The sequence below is a fragment of the Sebastes umbrosus genome, chromosome 18 (genome assembly GCF_015220745.1).
Source record: "Sebastes umbrosus isolate fSebUmb1 chromosome 18, fSebUmb1.pri, whole genome shotgun sequence".
NCBI lineage: Eukaryota > Metazoa > Chordata > Actinopteri > Perciformes > Sebastidae > Sebastes > Sebastes umbrosus.
Genome location: NC_051286.1, coordinates 11813813 through 11834120, shown reverse-complemented (window position 1 = coordinate 11834120; position 20308 = coordinate 11813813). Strand labels below are relative to the sequence as shown.

General features: G+C 40.5%; 2 protein-coding genes and 2 long non-coding RNA genes across 4 annotated transcripts; 2 read left to right on the top strand and 2 right to left on the bottom strand.

Moving 5' to 3' along the window:
- Positions 1-669: 669 nt before the first annotated feature.
- On the bottom strand, positions 670-7476 carry zbtb2b (zinc finger and BTB domain containing 2b). Its single transcript, XM_037750159.1, has 3 exons — positions 7253-7476; positions 3556-3736; positions 670-2852 (listed from the first exon to the last, which is right to left on the bottom strand). Exons 2-3 carry the CDS (start codon positions 3726-3728, stop codon positions 1472-1474), a joined length of 1554 nt encoding a protein of 517 aa, XP_037606087.1. The 5' UTR covers positions 3729-3736; positions 7253-7476; the 3' UTR covers positions 670-1471.
- Positions 7477-7502: 26 nt separating this feature from the next.
- On the top strand, positions 7503-10788 carry LOC119476715. The gene is made up of 2 exons (XR_005204092.1): positions 7503-7630; positions 10211-10788. It is a non-coding gene; the product is annotated as an uncharacterized LOC119476715 (long non-coding RNA).
- Positions 10733-15351, bottom strand: LOC119476716. The gene is made up of 2 exons (XR_005204093.1): positions 15213-15351; positions 10733-11433 (listed from the first exon to the last, which is right to left on the bottom strand). It is a non-coding gene; the product is annotated as an uncharacterized LOC119476716 (long non-coding RNA).
- armt1 (acidic residue methyltransferase 1) lies at positions 15192-20301 on the top strand. The gene is made up of 5 exons (XM_037750160.1): positions 15192-15527; positions 15920-16025; positions 16629-16870; positions 17978-18143; positions 18611-20301. Exons 1-5 carry the CDS (start codon positions 15466-15468, stop codon positions 19397-19399), a joined length of 1365 nt encoding a protein of 454 aa, XP_037606088.1. The 5' UTR covers positions 15192-15465; the 3' UTR covers positions 19400-20301.
- Positions 20302-20308: the final 7 nt, after the last annotated feature.

Genomic DNA, 20308 nt, shown 5'->3' with positions numbered 1-20308 from the left:
TCTGTCATTTCATATTTCTTATTAAAACTAACCCTCCCTACGTCACACCGTCACCACTGCCTGAGTTCATGACCTCCACGCTGACAGGTGAAACCTCTAAATGTTATACATCTCAACATGTTCACCTGCATATTTTCTATAAATGATTACTGTTGCAAATATTCATTATTTTTTCTGATATGTTAAAGAATAAATGTCAGAAAGTCTTAACAATACAGAGAAACCGTTTCCCTTTGCACAAAATGAATAAGAAGGTTAGCAATCAGCACAAATTTGGCAGATTTAAAATCCCAAATAATCTTTTTACTTCTAACCTATTGCTTGAAGAAATTAAAGAAACATTTTTCATGCCCATCCCTAATACATAAACTTTTGCTAAACCAAATGTTATCCTATTTTGAAAGCTATTTGTCTACGAATATACATAAACCTTTGCAATATAAAGTAAATCTTTGTAAATATAGCATTGTATATAAAATTAGAAAAGCATGCCAAACAAAAATGAAGGGCTTTTAGGAGTAGACTGAAGCAAATTATATAAAGAAGTACAATATTGTACAGGACAGCCTCCCATCGAGGTGTGTGTGTCAGTAATCAGTAATCTAAGTGGCTAAACTGTAAAGGAACACTCTTGCTTGCTGTGATAAATTTTCAGTGTCCAAACTCTTATTATGGAGAGCAGTTGTGCTTTAATTAGGTGTAATGACATACAACAAAACACAGAGTAAAACAACTAGAAGGATGCAAATAATGGACATTACTTTACATTTCAAGTTTCCGCTGAACCAAAACAAGACTGGAAGACAAATGTACTTTCCTGCATATCGGGCATCTACTCAACAAAAAGAGCACAGATTGTCTCAGGTCTGAATATATTGTGTGCTTTTTAGCTGGAATTATAATATATACCTGATCTGCAGAATAAGCCTCTCATTTATGAAGAAACAGCTCTTGTGTTCAGCTCCAGAGGGATTGTTAATACTCTTTCTCCTCTTCGAGTCTAGCGAAATCATCTCTCACGACACGCTGTGTCCTCCGGAACTGTCTCAGCTTCCTCTTCCTCCTCTACTCAGTCTGCCTGTGCAGCCTTACCACAACTTTAGCTGTTACGTTAAAAAAAAGCAACGATGTGGTACAGCCCAATGTGTGAGATACCAATGTACACCAACAATAAAATGATGAGATGAAACAAGGAACTTCATCTCCCTCATTGGCATTCGACTTAGCCTTGATTTAAATGTTATTTGCTTTTCTAATGATGTTGGACTGAACTCCAGAGAGCTACTATTACTATTTAATTCACTTTCTGTCATACGCTGGGCCAAAAAAGTCCAAAAACACACAAAAAAAAAACCTCCAATAAAACAGTTTTAGTAGATTGAGAACCTCAAACATACATACCCTGACTAACTTCACCTTAATTTAGAAAGTAAACATACATGTTAGAAAGGACAATTACACAGTTTTGGCACTACTCTACGAGGATCTCCTCAGTCTTTATGGGTTCCAGTGGGGTGCCAGAGTTGGACAAATCAGAGCCGTCGTCTTTAGAAAGCTCATCGCGCTGGAGCAGCATCCCCGCGCCCGTGTTTCCCTGCAGCCCCACTAACCCCCCTTGAGTGAAGCACAAGTGTTTGATCACCTCATTGGGACTGGAGAAGGTGGTCGCACAAATGTTACACTTGTAAGGCTTCGACGAGTCCAAGAACATCGCCTCCATCTGGCTGCTGTCGTCGCCGGCGGCGCACAGCTCCATGCTCTGTCGGTCCACCATGGTGTAGGTGTCGGCGCCCTGGTTCAGGCACACGTGGCGGGCCGCCTGGTTGGCCCGGCAGAAGCTCTTGCCGCAAGCGCTGCATTTGAAGGGCTTGCCCGTGTGGATGTACATGTGCTCGCGCCAGTGGCTCTTCTGAATGAACTTGCGCCCGCAGGTGGAGCACTCGTACTTCCGCCGCTTCACCTCCCTGTCCAAGTCGGCGCTCTCCAGGTTGTCGATGTCCGCGATGTCTGACGGAGGCGGTGTGTCCGCCTGGGAGTTTAATCCTCCCACACCCCAGCTGGACGTGGACACCTCTGCTCGGGGAGAGTCCGAGTTGGTGCCTGAAACGGGCGTCTGCTCGCTGTCGCTGATTATCTCTACTGCTGTGGCTGTGCTTCCCTTCAAGACCCCCTCTAACTCTAGCATGGTGTGTTCTCTGCTCATAGGTGAGAGTGCGTTGCTGGGCTCGGCCGGCACCTGCTGCAGAGAATGGGTGTGTTGGAGGAGATGCTCTCTCAGCAGGCTTCTCTGGGTGAATCGACGCCTGCACAGATGACAGGAGTAATGCTTCCTAAAGGAGGAATTCCTCTTCATGATGCTTGGCTTTACATGGAGGATGGCACTAACTGAGGAAACGTCTGCACTTAGCAAGTCCATTCCCCCCTCCTCGAGTGTAGGCTTGGTGCCGCTGGTGGAAGCCTCCGCGTCTGGCGGTGAAGAAGCTAGCTTGGACAGTAAGGAATTAGCATATGAAGCTGTGACGGATGGCGTGGACGGATACTTCCCCTCCGAGCTCAGCTGCTCCATGTCAAAAGGTGAGGAGACCTGCCGTCTAGCCGCCAGCCCTACCTGTTGGTCGGAGATCTGGATGCCGTAGAGGGAGGTGGAGAGGTTGACGCTGTGCTGCTCGGCGTGTGAATACACGGACTGGCTGGCCTCCTGCAAGAGCGGATAAGCGTGCAGGAATCTGACCCCCTGCTCCAGCCGTGCGGGGTCTATCAACTGGGGTGCGAGCTTGCCCGTGTACATCAGGTTGAGGAGGTAGCTGAAGATATCTGGCTGTATGTCAGCGGCCTTCAGGCGCACGCAGTCACTGAAACACAAAGACATCACAGTTAACTAGTGACAAACGTTGTCTTGATTATATCAGATCATTATTAACAGCAGTGACTGCTCCTCATTTCTTTACTATATGAGGAAAAATCGGCTGGTCACAGGTCGTTGAAAACTTGAATGTGAATAAATCTGTTTGGGTCTGTGTGTCCTTCAGTGAGGGAACCTCGCCATAGAGAGGCGAAGCCCCTCCCCTTCCGGTGGACCACCATGGGACCTTATTTCGGAAAAAATATGAGTGGTAGTCAACGGCGAGAGACAAATATTTTGAATTACGCCATGAATCACACATATGATGTTTGTCAAATTAAAAGATAATTTTGCAATACAAGAAAGTCACAGTTTGTTGCAAAAATGTTGAAGTATCAGACTGTGAAAATACATAATTAGAAAGACGACACACCCAAAAGTCAGGTAGTGACGTTTCCCTTGCTGAAGCTACGATGCCTGTGTGTTTTGTACTGAGATGTACTCACAAGAGCAACTGGTCTTGCTCGTTTTTTCGCTTCCTGCCTGATAAAAAGATCAGGAGTCGCTCGATAAAACACATCAGGTAAGTTTTTTTGTTTGTGGTCATAGCTAAGTTAGTTTGCTAGCTAGTGTTGATGACGTATACTGTGTGAGACAAGAGATGTAGTTCAGATGTAGTGTCTGATACCACTATTAATACATTCATCCTGTACCTGTCCTGATGAATGAAGAGCATTCTGAAGTAGTTGGAGAAGGCGGCGAGGACAGCCTTGTGGGCTTTGAAGAAGACATCTCCGATAGCCACGGTGCAGTCGCACAGGAAGCCAAACTCCCTCTGAGCGTTAAGCTGCTGCAGCAGGATAAGACCATGGTTGGCCAACTCCATTCTTCAACCTGCACAAAAGACACACACACACACACAAGCAGCAATGAGTTTCCTGTCTGGAAGGAGACCAGAGTTTATTGTGACCACAAAGTGTCAGGCTGACGGGGGCGATCTAACGACCTTGTAAAGGCTAGCTCAACACAAGAGCGGAGAATCATTTTGTGACGCTGGAGACGATTTGTCTAGGACTAATGTCACAGAAAATTATGCCAATTACTGGTGTGCGGCTCAGCAAAACAAAAACATCCCCGGCTAATTTGTTCACTGTATCGTACAAGTGGGTATTTGGACCTGTTTTGTAATGTTAATTTAAGAGTAAAAATAAGTTATTTGTGAATTGAAATGTCTTCCTGGACACCAGACATGCAAAATATTATCGTTCTAAATAAACTTTGAACAGCAGATTTTGTAAAATCAATGACAACCAGAGTGTTCAGGCTGCTTCCTATACATGCTGCCTTAATAGTCTTTGTACACAGACAGAGATCCTTTTTGATCTCCTTTTATGACAATTTCAAGAATACCATTCTCACATAATCTCTAAGGCAAGCTAATTAAAAAAATTGTCCAATTTCTGGCACACGGTTACAGTGCAAACATGTAAATCTATTCTATATACCCCTCTAATGGTCATCCTGCTTCAATAGGCATCCACTTTGACATCAGGTTCTTATAGAAATTGAGCTACAGAGCTACAAATATCAGCTTGAGGGACTGCAAACAAGTAGATAAAGTAGAGTTTATTATCACTACAGCTCTTGTCTCTTTGCAGACTTTGAGGATGGAGCCCAAGCCGTCCATCTCAATCTCAAGGGACATCTAAGAGCTATGCACGTTCTGTTGACCAATGAGATGGGTGTTGTTGACCCTAAAGGTCACTGGAGGACTACTAGGGCTTCAGGCCATCACATGATCAGGGTTATGGGTGTCGACGACACAAATTCCTAAAGCAGAACTGGTTCTACCCCCCTTCCAGTGGAGAATGGAAACAGCCTGTGGGCAGGGCGAATCCCCTTTCTCCAACACTTTCTCCACACCACACAGCCTAAGGTATGAAGCTACGAAGATGACGGACCTCATCAGCCTCAGATTAATTAGAAATGTATAACTCTGCATAATCCCCCGCTGGTTACAAAAACTCTGAAAAAGCCCCCTGCACATGTGTATTTCATCAGAGAGGTCAGAGTGCAAAGATGTTGGCACTGCAGCGCTGCAGGAAAAGGCTAGGTTTCCTTATCTTGTGCAAGGGGGGATACCGCAGCAGCAGTCACTCAAGATGTAAAATACCCATCAACCACACTCTTGCCAAACGTAATTTCAATGAACAGGCAGTTGTCAGTTTATTAGTCACACCTAGCTACAAATTATACAGTCTAATATGACAATCCTGCAGTAAATCCAACATTATACTGCGCTGGTTCCAGCTCCTCAAATTGTGAAATGTCCTGCTTTTCTAATACATATATGACAGTAAAGTGAATATCTTTTGGGTTTTGGTCTGTTGGTCGGACAAAACTATTTGCAATTTACAAATATATCATGAATATGTCACCCTAGGTCCTTAGTTATAGTATGAATATTTCACTATTTTCTGACTATTTTATGGAAAAGAATTGGCAGATATAATTGATAGTAAAAATAGTCATTAGTTAGCCACAAATACACTAAACACCTCTCACTGTAATAAGGGATGCACCGATCTGACTTTTTTAGTCCCAATACCGATAGCGATACCTGGGCTTTGGGTATCGGCCGATATACTCTAGAGTAGAGTACCAATCTGATACCAGTGTTTAATTAATACGCTGTATGTGTCACAGTGTGGAAGTGACTGGGATCATTCTTTTATGTGTAAGGAAACATCAGGCTTGACTTAAACATTGCTTTGTAAAACAAAATGTAACTTACTGAATTGTTATTTATTATTAAAATAATAAATCGTACACCAGCATCTTGGTAAAAGAAATCTTCAAAATTAACAGGAATTTAAAATTCAAGTGTAAACCTTTTTAATGCAGCAACACATTGGTCAAAAAAAGAAGATTATAACCTTCATGGTGGTAGGATTTACTGTAGGGCTGTTATATCGATGTACCTAAAAAGAACTTGCAATTTGAGTGCAACTCACCCTCCCTGCAGCACCACAATACATCTAACTGCACTGACCCTTTTGCTGTGCTCCTACTTCTTCATCACAACGTGTTAGCTGTTGCACCTCTTGAAGATGCTGTTTAAATTATAGTGCTGCATATATATTTTCTTTTTATACCTGCAATTGTATTTGGTTTTTTTAGATGTGGATTCAACAACATGTGACAGAAGCACAACACATAATGCACATTCTCATTGCAAGCTGCTCCACATCTATCTATCTTTAACTTTAACTATGCAGCACTATAATTTAAACAGCATTAGTTATCTACAAGAGGTGCAACAGCTAACAAGTTGTGATGAAGAAGTAGGAGCACAGCAAAAGGGTCAGTGCAACCATTAATAAAAAATATATATAATAAAAAACTAATATTTTGTTAGATGTATTGTGGTGCTGCAGGGAGGGTGAGTAGCACTCAGTTGAAAGGTTTTTAGGTACATCGATATAACAGCCCTGCAATAAATCCTACCACCATGAAGGTTATAATCTTCTCTTTTGAACTGTTTTAGAGGGTGTTGGTTCAGCTTTATGGTAATTTTAGAGGACAACATGGTTGTTTGGTTGCTTCACAGATGAACAAGTATTATTATGAATATCTGCCTGATTGACACTAATATTGATCAACCGCACAACTATTGATCATGTGAATTCAATTGGTAGTGCACATGATCCAGTCATTTACAGCCACCGTACCCATGCCTGTGTTTAATCAATACTAACTTGTTTGCAACAATAAAAGCACCGCCCCTGATGTGTGTGATGTAGACACGTGGAACACAGTTACTTCCGTATAGTGAGATTTATCTGTTATTCTAAAAAAAATACACCATCTGTGAGGTAAGGTGATGGAGGTAAACAAGGGAACAAAACGATTTAATAATAAGAACAGAGGAATAACAGATATATAAAGCAAGGAGGGCAAAATAAAGCGCGCCTTGACTGACTCCTGCCTCCGCCTCGGGTCTCTACAAGGACTATAAAAGGAGGATGGTCGCGGTCTTGGATAGGGGTATTGCACATGCGCAGTAGAATATGGTTACACTACGCATGCGTAATACCCCTGAAATATGACGCGCTGTCCTTACCTCCTTCAATAGTCCTTGTGTGTCTCTATCTTCGGTTGCTGCTATTGCTATAGCGCGAGAGAGAAAAACGGACATGCACGCACGCGGGGGGGGCGCGCACACAACACACACAAATGCCGGGAAAAAGGAGAGCGAGCGACAAGCAAGCAAGCAAGCAAGCAAGGGGGATGGGGCGGTTGGTCACGAATTTCTTTTAACTTCCCTCCGTGACAATTACAGTTAGACGAAGCTCACGCACACAAGTAGCCTAAATAACGTCACAGTGTAGCTACAAAAACAGCCGTTACCTGCTCCTCCGCTGGTGGTAGTTTGTGTCGCCGTGTTGTTTTGTTTGTTACCGGGGACGACGACGACTCTCCTCTCGTCCGTCCGTCCGTCCTCTCTCTGGGTCTCGCTTGTACTGTTTCCCCCCTGTGCTAACGTTCGTTGGCGGCGGACGGAGAGGAGAGGGGTCGTCCGTCCGTCGTTGTTTTCCGGTTAGGGGTTTTACGTTACAATCACATGACTGACTGTTGGTGGGTAACAGCCAAAAAAAAAAAACAGCCGTTGTAAAAAAAAAAAAAAAGCAGCCGTTGAGCAAAAAGGGGGCGGTTGAGTTAACGTTTATAACCGCCGTCAGATCAACAGCCGTTACTACACACACTGACACACACACACACAGCCCGGTGAGTTTGAACATTAACTGCTCTAGCTAACGGCTATCCGCTGACTCACCGGATGGCAGTTAACCGTCATGTCTCTCTGGCGTTAACGACACGTTAAACGTGAAATGTGGGCTGTTGGTGCAGCATGTTGTTGACCCTCTCTCACTGCTGACATAACTCTGCTTTAATAACACTGCTTTGCCTCACATTTTGCATCTGTATTTTCAATTGAAGCTATAAACTGATGGCAGGTTTTCAACAAGTTAAAGAGGATAAGGACAAGTAATGTTAGCATGCAGGTTATAATATGCCTATGTCAAAGCAAGGCTGAATATTAAGATATCAACATCTATATGGCCTTTATAAAGTGACTTTTCCCCCTTTTGAATCCTGATTATGAATGATACAAGGGGATAAAACAAACAAAATACATCTGTTATCCCTTAACATTTCAACAAATTTGGTATCAAATTAACTCATTTTCTCCTGATAAGGTTGAATAATTTTCTCTCTGAAGTTTTGATCTCAAGACTAGTATAAGTGGAGGCTGACAAAAACTAATTAAAGTGAGGCAAACAGTATCTAATTTACCTCTGAAGATTAATATAATATAATTAATTATATAATATAATATAAATAAATAATAATATTCTCATAGCCTAGATATCAAAATCTATATATGGCATTTATAAATTGACTTTTCCCCCTTTTGAATCCTACATAACTAATGAGTAACAGATGATTATGATACAAGGGGATAAAACAAACAAAATACATCTGTTATCCCTTAACATTTCAACAAATTTGGTATCAAATTAACTCATTTTCTCCTGATAAGATTGAATAATTTTACTCTGAAGTTTTGATCTCAAGACTAGTATAAGTAGAGGCTGACAAAAACTAATTAAAGTGAGGTAAACAGTATCTAATTTACCTCTGAAGATTAATATAATATAATTAATTATATACACACGTGGACAAAATTGTTGGTACCCTTACGTTAAAGAGAGAAAAACCCACAATTGTCACTGAAATAACTTGAAACTGACAAAAGTAATAATGAATACAAATTTACTGAAAATGAACTAATGAAAATCCGACATTGCTTTTGAATTGTGGTTCAATAGAATTATTTTAAAAAACAAACTAATGAAACTGGCCTGGACAAAAATGATGGTACCCCTAGAAAAGATGTAAAATAATGTGACCATAGGGACATGTTAAACTAAGGTGTGTCCTGTAAATAGCATCACAGGTATCTTCAAACTTGTAATCAGTCAGTCTGCCTATTTAAAGGGTGAAAAGTAGTCACTGTGCTGTTTGGTATCATGCTGGTACCACACTGAACTGATTATGAATGATACAAGGGGATAAAACAAAAATACTACAAATACAGTATGAGGTCACTACAAATGACTGAAATACTACCATAAATGTAAAAAAATATATATGTTATCCCTTAACATTTCAACAAATTTGGTATCAAATTAACTCATTTTCCCCTGATAAGTTGAATAATTTTCTCTCTGAAGTTTTGATCTCAAAGACTGGTATAAGTAGAGGCTGACAAAAACAGACAATAAAATTATAGTGAGGCAAACAGTAGCTAATTTACCTCTGAAGGTTAATAGAGTATAATGAATTGTCTTTTTTTTTATTTGTATTGAAATGTGGGCTGTTAGTGTAATATTAGAGCTACGTGTGTTGTTGACCCCTCTCTCACTGAAATAATGAAATAACTGCTTTAATAACACAGTCAACTCACATTTTGCATCTGTATTTTCGGTTGAAGCTATGAGCTGATAGCAGGTTTTCAACAAGTTAAAGAGGATAAGGGGCAAGTAATGTTAGCATATAGGCTACATTAAAATAACTAACTACATTACAATACATTCAGTGGATAATATTCTTATATCAAAGCAAGGCTGAATATTAAGATATCAACATCTATATGGCCTTTATAAAGTGACTCTGAAGATTAATAGAATATAATTAATTGTCTTATTTCATTTGTGGTACACTCATCTCCAAGCATCAGTGGATAATGTGCCAATTATCAAAGGAAGGCTGTAGCCTTAATAACAAGAATATTAAGATATTCTCATAGCCAACATATCAACATCTTTTGAATCCTACATAAATAATATAAATGAATAATAACTGAAAATACTACCATAAATGTAAAAAATCTGTTATCCCTTAACATTTCAACAAATTTGGTATCAAATTAAATTTGGCTGTGAACTAAAAAAACATACTTTTACTGAAAGGCTGCTGTTATGAGCAGCACAACAGCATTTAACAAGTGAGTTTACTTGATCAAACATGTGCATAGTAACCTGTGTTCACCTTTGCATACCCAAGCAGTGTCAGACCTGCGTAAATACAAAGTTGTAAACAGACATGGACCTCTAGGTTGAATAACCTTGAAATCACACCAACAACAAACATTACTTTTGTGAGTTGCTGCTTTTGTGTGAAGAGTAATTACCGCTGCTTCTTGTAAACTCTTAATAGGGTCTTAAGTTACAGTTGCCTGCCAAGAAAGCCTGTGAATTGATCAACTCAAATGTCAATGGGAAACCTTTTTTTTGTTAACAGAAAGAAGAAAAAAAGGGAAGCAGTGGATGTCTTGGAAATAGATTTCAACCCAGCCACACATTGCCTGCACAGGAAGAGTAGGAGGACCTTTCGCACAATCGCACTTTGGAGTCACGCATCAATATTTTGTCATCAGATGTTTCCCCAGTGTAAACACCAATTTTTTTTCTAGACTTGTCATTACAGAGTTGCAGTTCAGCCTTAGGACAGGGTGGACGAGACGAAGCAAGTTGTAGGCAGCTCTCTGAAAACGCTTGCTCGGCAGGTAGAGATTAGGTAGAGATTTAAAGGGACGGGATGGGAGACATGGGACGGGGCAGAAATGTCCTTAAAATCTCTGTCCTGCCAACACACGACATGCCTAGATCTGATCCTGTCCACAACTTTACTGAAACTAATTGGCTAATAAAAATGTAGGCCTGTGGGAGTACAAAATGTTTCACAAACAAAAGATTGATTGAGACCACTAGAAGAGCAATAGTAGATGGTATTGATGACGGAACAAAAGCATGTTGACTTTGATGAAAGGGCCCACAGCAGGGGTTTATTGAAAGAAGCAGATAAACTGTTACCACATGGCTCATTGTTTTTCATCATTAAGATCAATACATTCTTATCAATAGTTGTTTGATAATGCTCCACCATTAGGGGAAGTTCCTGTCTACCTCTGTTCATATGGCTTTCTTATGCCCTATTAATCTTTCTCCTGTTTGTTTTTCTGAGAAGAGCTTATTCAAAAGAGATGCAGACTGGACTCTCACATGACTGCCCTGCCACTGATTTCCACTAAATTGATTTTTCCAGTGATAATGCATTTTTTCAAAAAATACAGCACAGTCTTGCATGCTTAAACGTAAAAAAGTATTTGCATCAGATTTGGCCAATCCTGACATCAGGGCTCAATTTACACACAATATATTTAGTAGCTCAAGCCTACTGTTGCATGAGACGACAGTGTGGTGAGCTGAAACACCTGTTTAAACAGGACCTTTAACGTTAGCTGCCGCCCTCCCCCCTCCCGTTCATGGCCTGTTTTGAAACCGGAGTGGTGAGTCACTCCTCTCTCGGTTTAGAAAAACAGATCCGGCCAGGCTGGGGCCCGGTGGGGGGATGGGAGGCCCGCGGTGGATGAACACCGGAGGTGGACGCAGCTGGACTCCCACTCCCAAGGACCCCACATCCTGACAACGGCCCGCCGTGTTCCCATAGTGACCGCGGCTGATCTGAGAGAGGGGGGAAAAAAAACACCAGAATGAATTCATATGCCTATTTTTCCAGCCTAGTAGCCTAATCGTGGGTGCAGCCAATCAATTGGTCATGTTTTTCAAAAATAGAACCAAGAGTGGAGAGATCCTCCCGTTTCCCAACTCTAAAATGGACTTTACACATTATGTGATTACTTTTGTTGCTATTTATTCCCAGAGTGGGACAATGTGAGTTGGGCCTACTTGAAACGCCAATGTGTTTTATCCTTTTATTTTAGGACTTTATATTGGAGTGGAAACTGTTAAAGGTCCCATATTATAAAAAAGTGAGATTTTCATGTTTTTTTTTATTATAAAGCAGGCTTAAAGGGACTATTTGTAACTTTCAGAAATGCTTGTTAACAGCGACACCTGTGGCCGTGAAGTCAACGAAAGTCAGCGTCGGGCTCGCGCATGCTCGCTCTAAATATACCTGAACGAGCATCGCTCAAAACAGTGACTCGACACACGTCAGCTAAAACCACAATATCACTCTATACTGTATTTCACCTGCTTGGCAGTAATGTTAGCTGACCAGACGAAGGTCTCTCCATGAATCAATGCTGGCTTTTCCTGCTCAGCCTCTGGTGTCTCCCTCCGGAGAGGGAGACACCGGAGGCTGAACAGGAAAAGCAAGTCTTTGCCGGGGCTGAGCATGAAGAGTAACGTTACCGTCTCCGGCCGGGTGCCGCTGATAACGTTTCTCTCTGCAGAGCCCCATCACTTCACAAGACACGGAAAACCTCCGTTGGTCTTGAGGAGCTGCAGCAGTTATTTCTGCACAAACGTCCATTGTACATTCACTGGATATTTTCAGAGCTAAACTAACTCCTCTGCAGTGTGGAGTGAGCGCACGTTCACGTCTAGAGGTGGAGCGAGATAGCGAGAACGCACGAGCGCTGTGTGAATGAAGGCAAGCAGGCAGAGGAGGAGAGGCTCCAGACTCATATTATGTCCCATATTATGCTCATTTTCAGGTTTGTACTTGTATTTTGTGTTTCTACTATAACCTGTTTACATGCTGTAATGTTCATAAAACCCTTTATTTTCCTCATACTGTCAGCCTGAATATGCCTGTATTTACCCTCTGTCTGAAACGCTCCGTTTTAGCGCATTTTGACGGAATTGAGTTGCTAGGCAACAGCTCCTGGGTCCATGTGTACTTCCTGTCAGCTGATGACATTCACATACACTGCAACCAGGAAATAAACTGGGACACATTTAGAATGTTACCGTTTAAAACTGTGTAAACGGTCTAAATATTGTATATTCGTGACATCACGAATGGGCAGAAATCCTGACAGCTTGTTTCAAATGCAGAGTTTCTGAATACGGACTGTGTGTATTTCTCTGTGGATTGAGTGTTTCGATACTTTCACAGTATTTATATCGGACTTAAGCCTGCTTTATGATAAAAAAACATGAAAATCTCACTTTTTTATAATATGGGACCTTTAATATTATATATGAAAAATGAAGAATGTTGTTGGATTATTCCTTATTTCATGGTCTATTTTGGAATTTATACATTATAACATATAAAAAAAAAACCCTGACGCATTTGAATACTGATTTGGAGGATGATTACCATGGCAACGGTCAAAGCTTCGAAGCATTTGGGTCAGCCCTGATAGATAGATAGATAGATAAATAGATAGATAGATAGATAGATAATTCGATGGTAAAGGGTTGAAGCAGAAAACCTTTAACCCTAGAGTAATGATTACTCTCAGCAAAACCCTACTCGACCCCCTCCTTCTTTTCCCGCCAAAAAGCCCCGGGTAGCGGGGGTTGAATTCTGCCCTTTTCCGATGGAGCGAGTCAATGTTTCCATGACAACCGTTGCCCTTGACAAAAAGGGATGCTGGAGGGGGGGTTGCCGCAACAACAGAATGCCATGCGCAATGCGGCAGGCGCAGCGGCGTACCACTTTTTGATCCATCCCAGAAAAGACTAATTTTAATAAGGCTGATGCGTGCTCCAGAAAGCGAGCAAGATTAAATTAAACAGATAGATAGTAACTTTATTGATCCCGAGGGAAATTCAAGCTTCCAGCATCACAGTTCCATAGTGCAAAACATGTTAGTAAAAAGGCTGTAAAAAAGTTAGTAGTGCAAAGTACAACAAAATATACCAGATATAAAAATACAGGGAGATGAAGAAAACCGTTAAAACTGAATATAGTGCAGGGTAACAGCTGTGATACACGACTATTAAAAAAAGTGAATATAGTGTAGAAGAGACTTTTAAAACTGAATATAGTGCAGGGTAACTCCAGTAGCTTAGTCTATGAAAGTGCACTGTGTGCATTATTATCTGTCCTGCAGACAAGGCACTACGTAGCATCTTTAAGATAATAAGCAACAACATGCATGGGACACACAACTTGCCAACTTTTGCAGTTTATACATTAACCACTAGATGGTAGCGTAGCATCCTAAATAAAACCAATGGGAACCAAGGCTTATTGAAAGAGGATGGGACACGGGCCTTGAGTTGTGTGGTATAACCAGGGAATGAAATTAGCACCTGCCACCTACCAAATACAGGGTAAATGTTCGCTCTCGCAGGTCAAAATTTCAGGTCACCTGCCATCATGGCAGATGACATTACAATATTATTTTTCAAAAGCAATTCCTAAATTACAAATATTCAGTGATTAAGGATACATGATCCATATTTCTACTGTCTGTTACCACTGACTCAGTGTTTACTAGGGGTGGAAGAAAATATCAAAAATATGGTGTATTGCAATATTATGTTTAGTGATACTGTATTGATTCTCAAAAACCCTGTATTGATTTCTAATAATAGGTTACAAGCAAAGATTAACTCAGTCAATACTTTATTTTATTTGCAAAGAGAAATGCAAATGCAGATCCTACTATTCTGATTGCATAAAAAAGTTAAAAAAAATATTGTTTTTAATTCAGATTTTATGCATATGGCGGTATATTTTTTATACTATAACCGTTTTCCTAAAATTAGATTTTAAAAAATCAATATATTGATTATTGCTAATACACAGTCCTAGTGTTTACAAGTCTAAAACGTTCTACATAGATTTCAGAAGTGGCAGACATAAAAATTGTGTCTAGTAGAAATGTTCAGTGAACTGCCACAGTGGCATGTGGGGAAAAAACTTGAAGGTCCCATATTATAAAAAAGTGAGATTTTCATGTTTTTTTATTATAAAGCAGGCTTAAGTCCTATATAAATACTGTGAAAGTATCGAAACACTCAATCCACAGGGAAACACACACAGCCCGTATTCAGAAACTCTGCATTTGAAACAAGCTGTCAGGATTTCTGCCCATTCGTGATGTCACGAATATACAATATTTAGACCCTTGACAAAATTTTAAACGTAAACATTCTAAACGTGTCCAAGTCTATTTCCTGGTTGCAGTGTATGTGAATGTCATCAGCTGACAGGAAGTACACATGGACCCAAACTGTTGCCTAGCAACACAATTCTGTTGCAATTCCATCAAAAATGCGCTAAAACGGAGCGTTTCAGACAGAGGGTAAATACAGGTATAGTCATGCAGACAGTATGAGGAAAATAAAGGTTTGTTTGAACATTACAGCATGTAAACATGTTCTAGTAGAAACACAAAATACAAGTATGAATCTGAAAATGAGCATAATATGGGACCTTTAATTTCAGACCCTGGGTAACTGGAGGTTCGGTCGTGCGTTGCTATTGGCTCAATTTCGGCGAGTGCAGCTGAGATTGTACTGCGCATGTGTCTTACCCTTATACCCCAATACCCATGCTCCAACCTCTTTCAATAAGCCTTGCAGTGAACCAGGAAATACATATTAAAATGTGTAATATTTGTTACAAGAAACAGAGGACGTCAAGCTTGATGCAATCTGCTTTTACCACGTAACGTCCACAGAAATATAAACGTTACACGTCGCGTTGAAGTCCTCTAGTAAACTTTGTTCCTGTCCTGGACATTGTATCGATAAAGTTTGAATTTGAACCGTCTCCACTCTGTCAACATGATGGCGTCTGATCGACCTGTGGACGGAGTCCCTCCTTCACTGTCTGCTAAAGTGGTCGGGTATGTTGTTGACAAGCTAAACGAACAACTTTGTCACCATGTTAAATACTAATGTGGCTACTAACTGCTGTATCTAAACGGCTACATGGCGTCAGGACTGTCGTGTTCAGACCAGCAGTAGCATTAGCTTATTGCTAACAGAAATACACCAAGTTGGTAATAACTGTAACGTTAAACATGAGAGCACATGACTTCATATATCTGTTGTTTGTTGACGGCTTCGTTATAGCAGGAAGTAACATGTTTACTGTCGAAATGTCTGCAAAGGTTAATGTTAACTTTACATCTTGCTAGGTGAATTAGCTTGCTAGCTTACTAGTGCACAACCTGCTGTAGTATGAGGAAGAGGAAGTGTCAATGTAACATCAATGTTTATTTATGTTTCTCTGCAGGTCATTTGCCTATTTGACTGTGAGAGACAGATTGCCAACCATCTTGACTAAAGTTATAGATACAATACATCGCAACAAGAGCAAGTTTTTTGAAGAATATGGAGAGGTAAGTAATGTTATTGATTGTTTTCTTTAAAGGAGACATATTATGCTCATTTTCAGGTTCATACTTGTATTTTGGGGTCTACTAGAAAAAGGTTTACATACTTAAATGTTTAAAAAAAACTTTATTTTCCTCATGCTGTCTGCTTGAATATACTTGTATTTACCCTCCGTCTGAAACGCTCCGTTTTAGTGCATTTCAATGGAATTGCAACAGAGTTGCGTTGCTAGGCAACAGCTTGGGTCCATGTTTCCTTCCTGTCAGCTGATGTCATTCACATACACTGCAACAGGAAATAAACTGGGACACATTTAGAATGTTTACTTTTTTAAAACTTTGAAATGGTCTAAATATTGTAGATTTGTGACATCACAAATGGACAGAAATCCTGACGGCTTGTTTCAAAAGCTCAGTTTCTGAATACGGGCTGTGTGTATTTCTCTGTGGATTAAGTGTTTCAATACTTTCACAGTATTTATATATAACTTAAACCTGCTTTATAATCACTTTTTACAATATGGGACCTTTAACTATATCTGGGATTATGAAACTCATTTGAAAACTTGAATTTGGTCTTGCATGTGTTTCCTCTTTATTTTCATACAGGAGGGTATCGAGGCAGAGAAGCAAACAATAGGTCTGCTGTCTAAGATGAGGAATGAGCTGCAAACTGATAAGCCAGTACTAGCACTGACAGACGAGCTGCAAGACACAGAGTACTGGAACCAGTACCTGCAGAGACAACAGAAACTGCATGGAGACGAGGAGTCCGTCAGCTGGTTCAAGTCTCCATGGCTTTATGTGGAGTGCTACATGTACCGCAGGGTACAAGAGGCCCTCTGGCTCAAGTGAGAAGCGTTTGAATCTTTTTATTGGAACTATTGCTCCCCTATTTCCTGCTTTTGAGTATATGGGCTTTTTGGGCTATGCGATATATCACTATATTTGTTTTTCTTTGCCTTTTGATATGACGCTAGTCACATTGGAATACATAACAATTTGAATTTAAAGGGATAGTTAAATTGTTTTGAAATGGGGATATATGAGGTACTTATCCATAGTAGGTGTAGTACTTAATGTAGATAACAGTCGGCGTGCCCCAGCATCAAGAAACAGAAAGGAGCACTTGCACCGGAGCAAAGCTACTGTATAAAGTGCTGTGGACGGGAATGGCGGAAAAAACTATTTTAGCCACCTTAAAGAAAGACTCGCCTAAAAATTCTATATCTGTTTAAGTGTACGCTATATTTAGAATAGTTTCACTGCTTTATCTTGCTGTCAGACAGCCCTTTCCTTCTCCTTTCCGACGGGGAACTGAACTGAAAGTGAAACTTCTCCATGCTCTCTCCAAAGCCAGCAGTCTCAGATGATAAAAACAGTATTGATACGTTTCACTTTAAGTTCAATTCGCCGTTGGAAAATATTCTAAATATAGAGTACGCTTAAACAGATATAATTTTTTTTAGTTGAGCCTTTATTTTAGGTAGCTAAAATGCATTTTTCTGCCGTCCCCATCCACAGCACTGTATTGCTTTGCTATGGTGCTGTCGCTCCTATCTGTTTCTTGATGCTGGGGGCGTGCCGACCGCAATCTACTGTAGGTAATACACCTACTTTTCATAAGTACCTCATACAACCACACTTCAAAACTTAAGCTGTCAATTTTTGTTTTCTCTCTCAGTTGTTCAGAAATCATCCTCGGAAAAATCTGACACAGCATATTGTTACTTTAGACCGCAAAACTGAGTGTCATTATTCTCATTATTGAAAGAAATGATAAGGGATATTATTACAACATTAAAATTACAATGTTGGCTTAATGATAAAAAAAAGTAAATATTGGAATATTGTAGCCTTAGGAGAAGTACAGCAAATACAGCTTTTCCTGTTTCTTTATATTGTGTTCTAGTACTCCTAGTTCCCTAGTCATGATTTTATCTGTGCTTTTATTTCAGTCCTCCCATCAGTGACTATGACGTCTTTAATGAGTCAAAGACTCAGAGCTTTTTTGAGTCTCAGCAGGCTATAATGGCCTTGTGTACATACTTCGGGGGCATCAACAAGAACATGAAGGAACTCTCCAAGAATCAGCTGTTTGAGCATTTTATCAAACTGTTACAGGTTAGTGTCTACTATACCAGCTCAATACAAGATTATCAAGTGAGTGAAGTTAAAGCCGTACTAATCAATATTTTCATATCAACTGTGGTTCAAATGATGATATGTCATGTGAGCAAGTTTTTCGTATTGATTAACCCACAGATACTTATTACCCGATTCTGCAGTTCCCCTTAGCTCTATAAAAGATTTTAGCAGCTTTTAACAGCCTGCAACTTTAATGTTTTAACCAAAATTCACAAGTGGGATATTTACTGACGTATTTTATGTCGTAGAACAAAACGTTAAAATCTTTTAAGCTTGTGTTAACCACAGACCTTATTTCAGGCGTCTTAACTAAAAACCCATTCAAAAAACCATTGATTTCCAGACGAGGAATGCTGAAATGCTAATTCATATCTGGGTTTTAGGACTCATTCCTGTAGCACTCTATTGGTTCAGGTTTAACTTTTTTACTTGACCCTTCCTAGGTTTCGCTGTGGGGAAACAAGTGTGATCTGTCTATCTCTGCTGGCCAAGACAACTCCCAGAAGACCAGTCCAATAGATTCCCTCAACAGCCTACAACCCTTCATCTTGGTGAATGACTCCAACATGGTGTGGTCAACTCTTATTTCTGCCCAAAGGCCAGGACAATCAGAGAAAGCCACTGCTGTGAGAGTGGACATTGTTCTAGACAATGCTGGCTTTGAGTTATTCACTGACTTGGTCTTAGCAGATTTCCTGGTTTCCTCCGGCCTTGCCCACGAGGTCCATTTTCACGGCAAATGCATCCCGTGGTTTGTCTCTGATGTCACAGCTAACGATTTTCAGTGGACCATCCGGCAGACCATGGCGGCCAATCACAGATGGATGTCAAAGTGTGGTGTCCAGTGGAAGAGCCACCTGAAGGAAGGCGTGTGGACCTATCATGATCATCCTTTCTGGACACAGCCCCATGAGTTCTCTGACATGGCAGCTGATGCTCCTGACCTGTACGCAACCCTGCAGGGGGCAGACCTGGTGCTGTTTAAAGGTGATCTCAACTACAGAAAGCTGACGGGGGACAGGGACTGGGATCACACAGTGGGCTTCGATACTGCGCTACGAGGTTTTGGGCCTGCGCCACTGTGTAGCCTGAGGACTCTCAAGGCCAACGTTCAGGTCGGTCTGCAGCCGGGCCAAGGGGAGAAGCTCAGCTCCCAAGATCCAGACTGGATGACCAGCGGCAAATACGCTGTCATTCAATTCTACGGCTCAAAGTCAGAACAGAAAGACTGACCTTAGGATCTCATTGGGAAGACGTGGATTCATTAGAACATCACAATGAGAAGGAGTTACCTTTAAGCCATACGACCATTAAGTTACCCACGGTTGTTAAATTGTGTATTTGTTCCTCATCGTCAGTTAGCACTTCGTCATGTTTGATACAGAAATGCACAGTAACAGAGATATTTAAGTTATTTTCACAACATATTTGTACCATGTCGTACTTAAAATGTTAGCACTTTTAGATCTAAATGTTTTCTCATGATTTGAACAACTGTTTACGGTGACACATTTATCCTCTGAGGTAACAAATCAAGGTTGCTTTCTATCGCAAATAGCTTATGTGTTGTGCACAATGTATTAAGTCATAATGTTTACAGGTTAATGTAGATGCTATTAACAATTATTGAGTAAGAATTGGGCTTTATAAATCTTTGTCCTGGGGCAGCAATACTTTTCTTTTTGCATGCAGTTGAGGAGAATGATGATAAATGTAATATATAGATATTTTTGTTTTCATCTAGCTTAGCTCAGGTTGTCTTATTGTTGCACTCGGTGTCATTGATATGCATGCATCAATACAATCAAAACATGCAGACAGACATTTAAATTCAGCTAAGGCAGATTATAACATCATTTGATAACTGTTTTGCTCAGTTTGAAAGACGGTAGACTGTTATTGGGGTGGTGTAACAATAACAGTGACAACGTGTCCTTGTTTTGTTTAAAATGGCAACCCAGACCTCCATATCTTCATTGATGAAAGTGGATGTCTCTGTGCACAATGTTATGTCATCTAAATTCTCATCGTCAGTACCTCGGAGGTGATGTTAACTGGATTCTTCTCATTGCTGCCTGGGGGAAATCATATCATTTTCATTAAGGGGTTTGATTTAATAAAGAACTGCACTGACTGGTCTT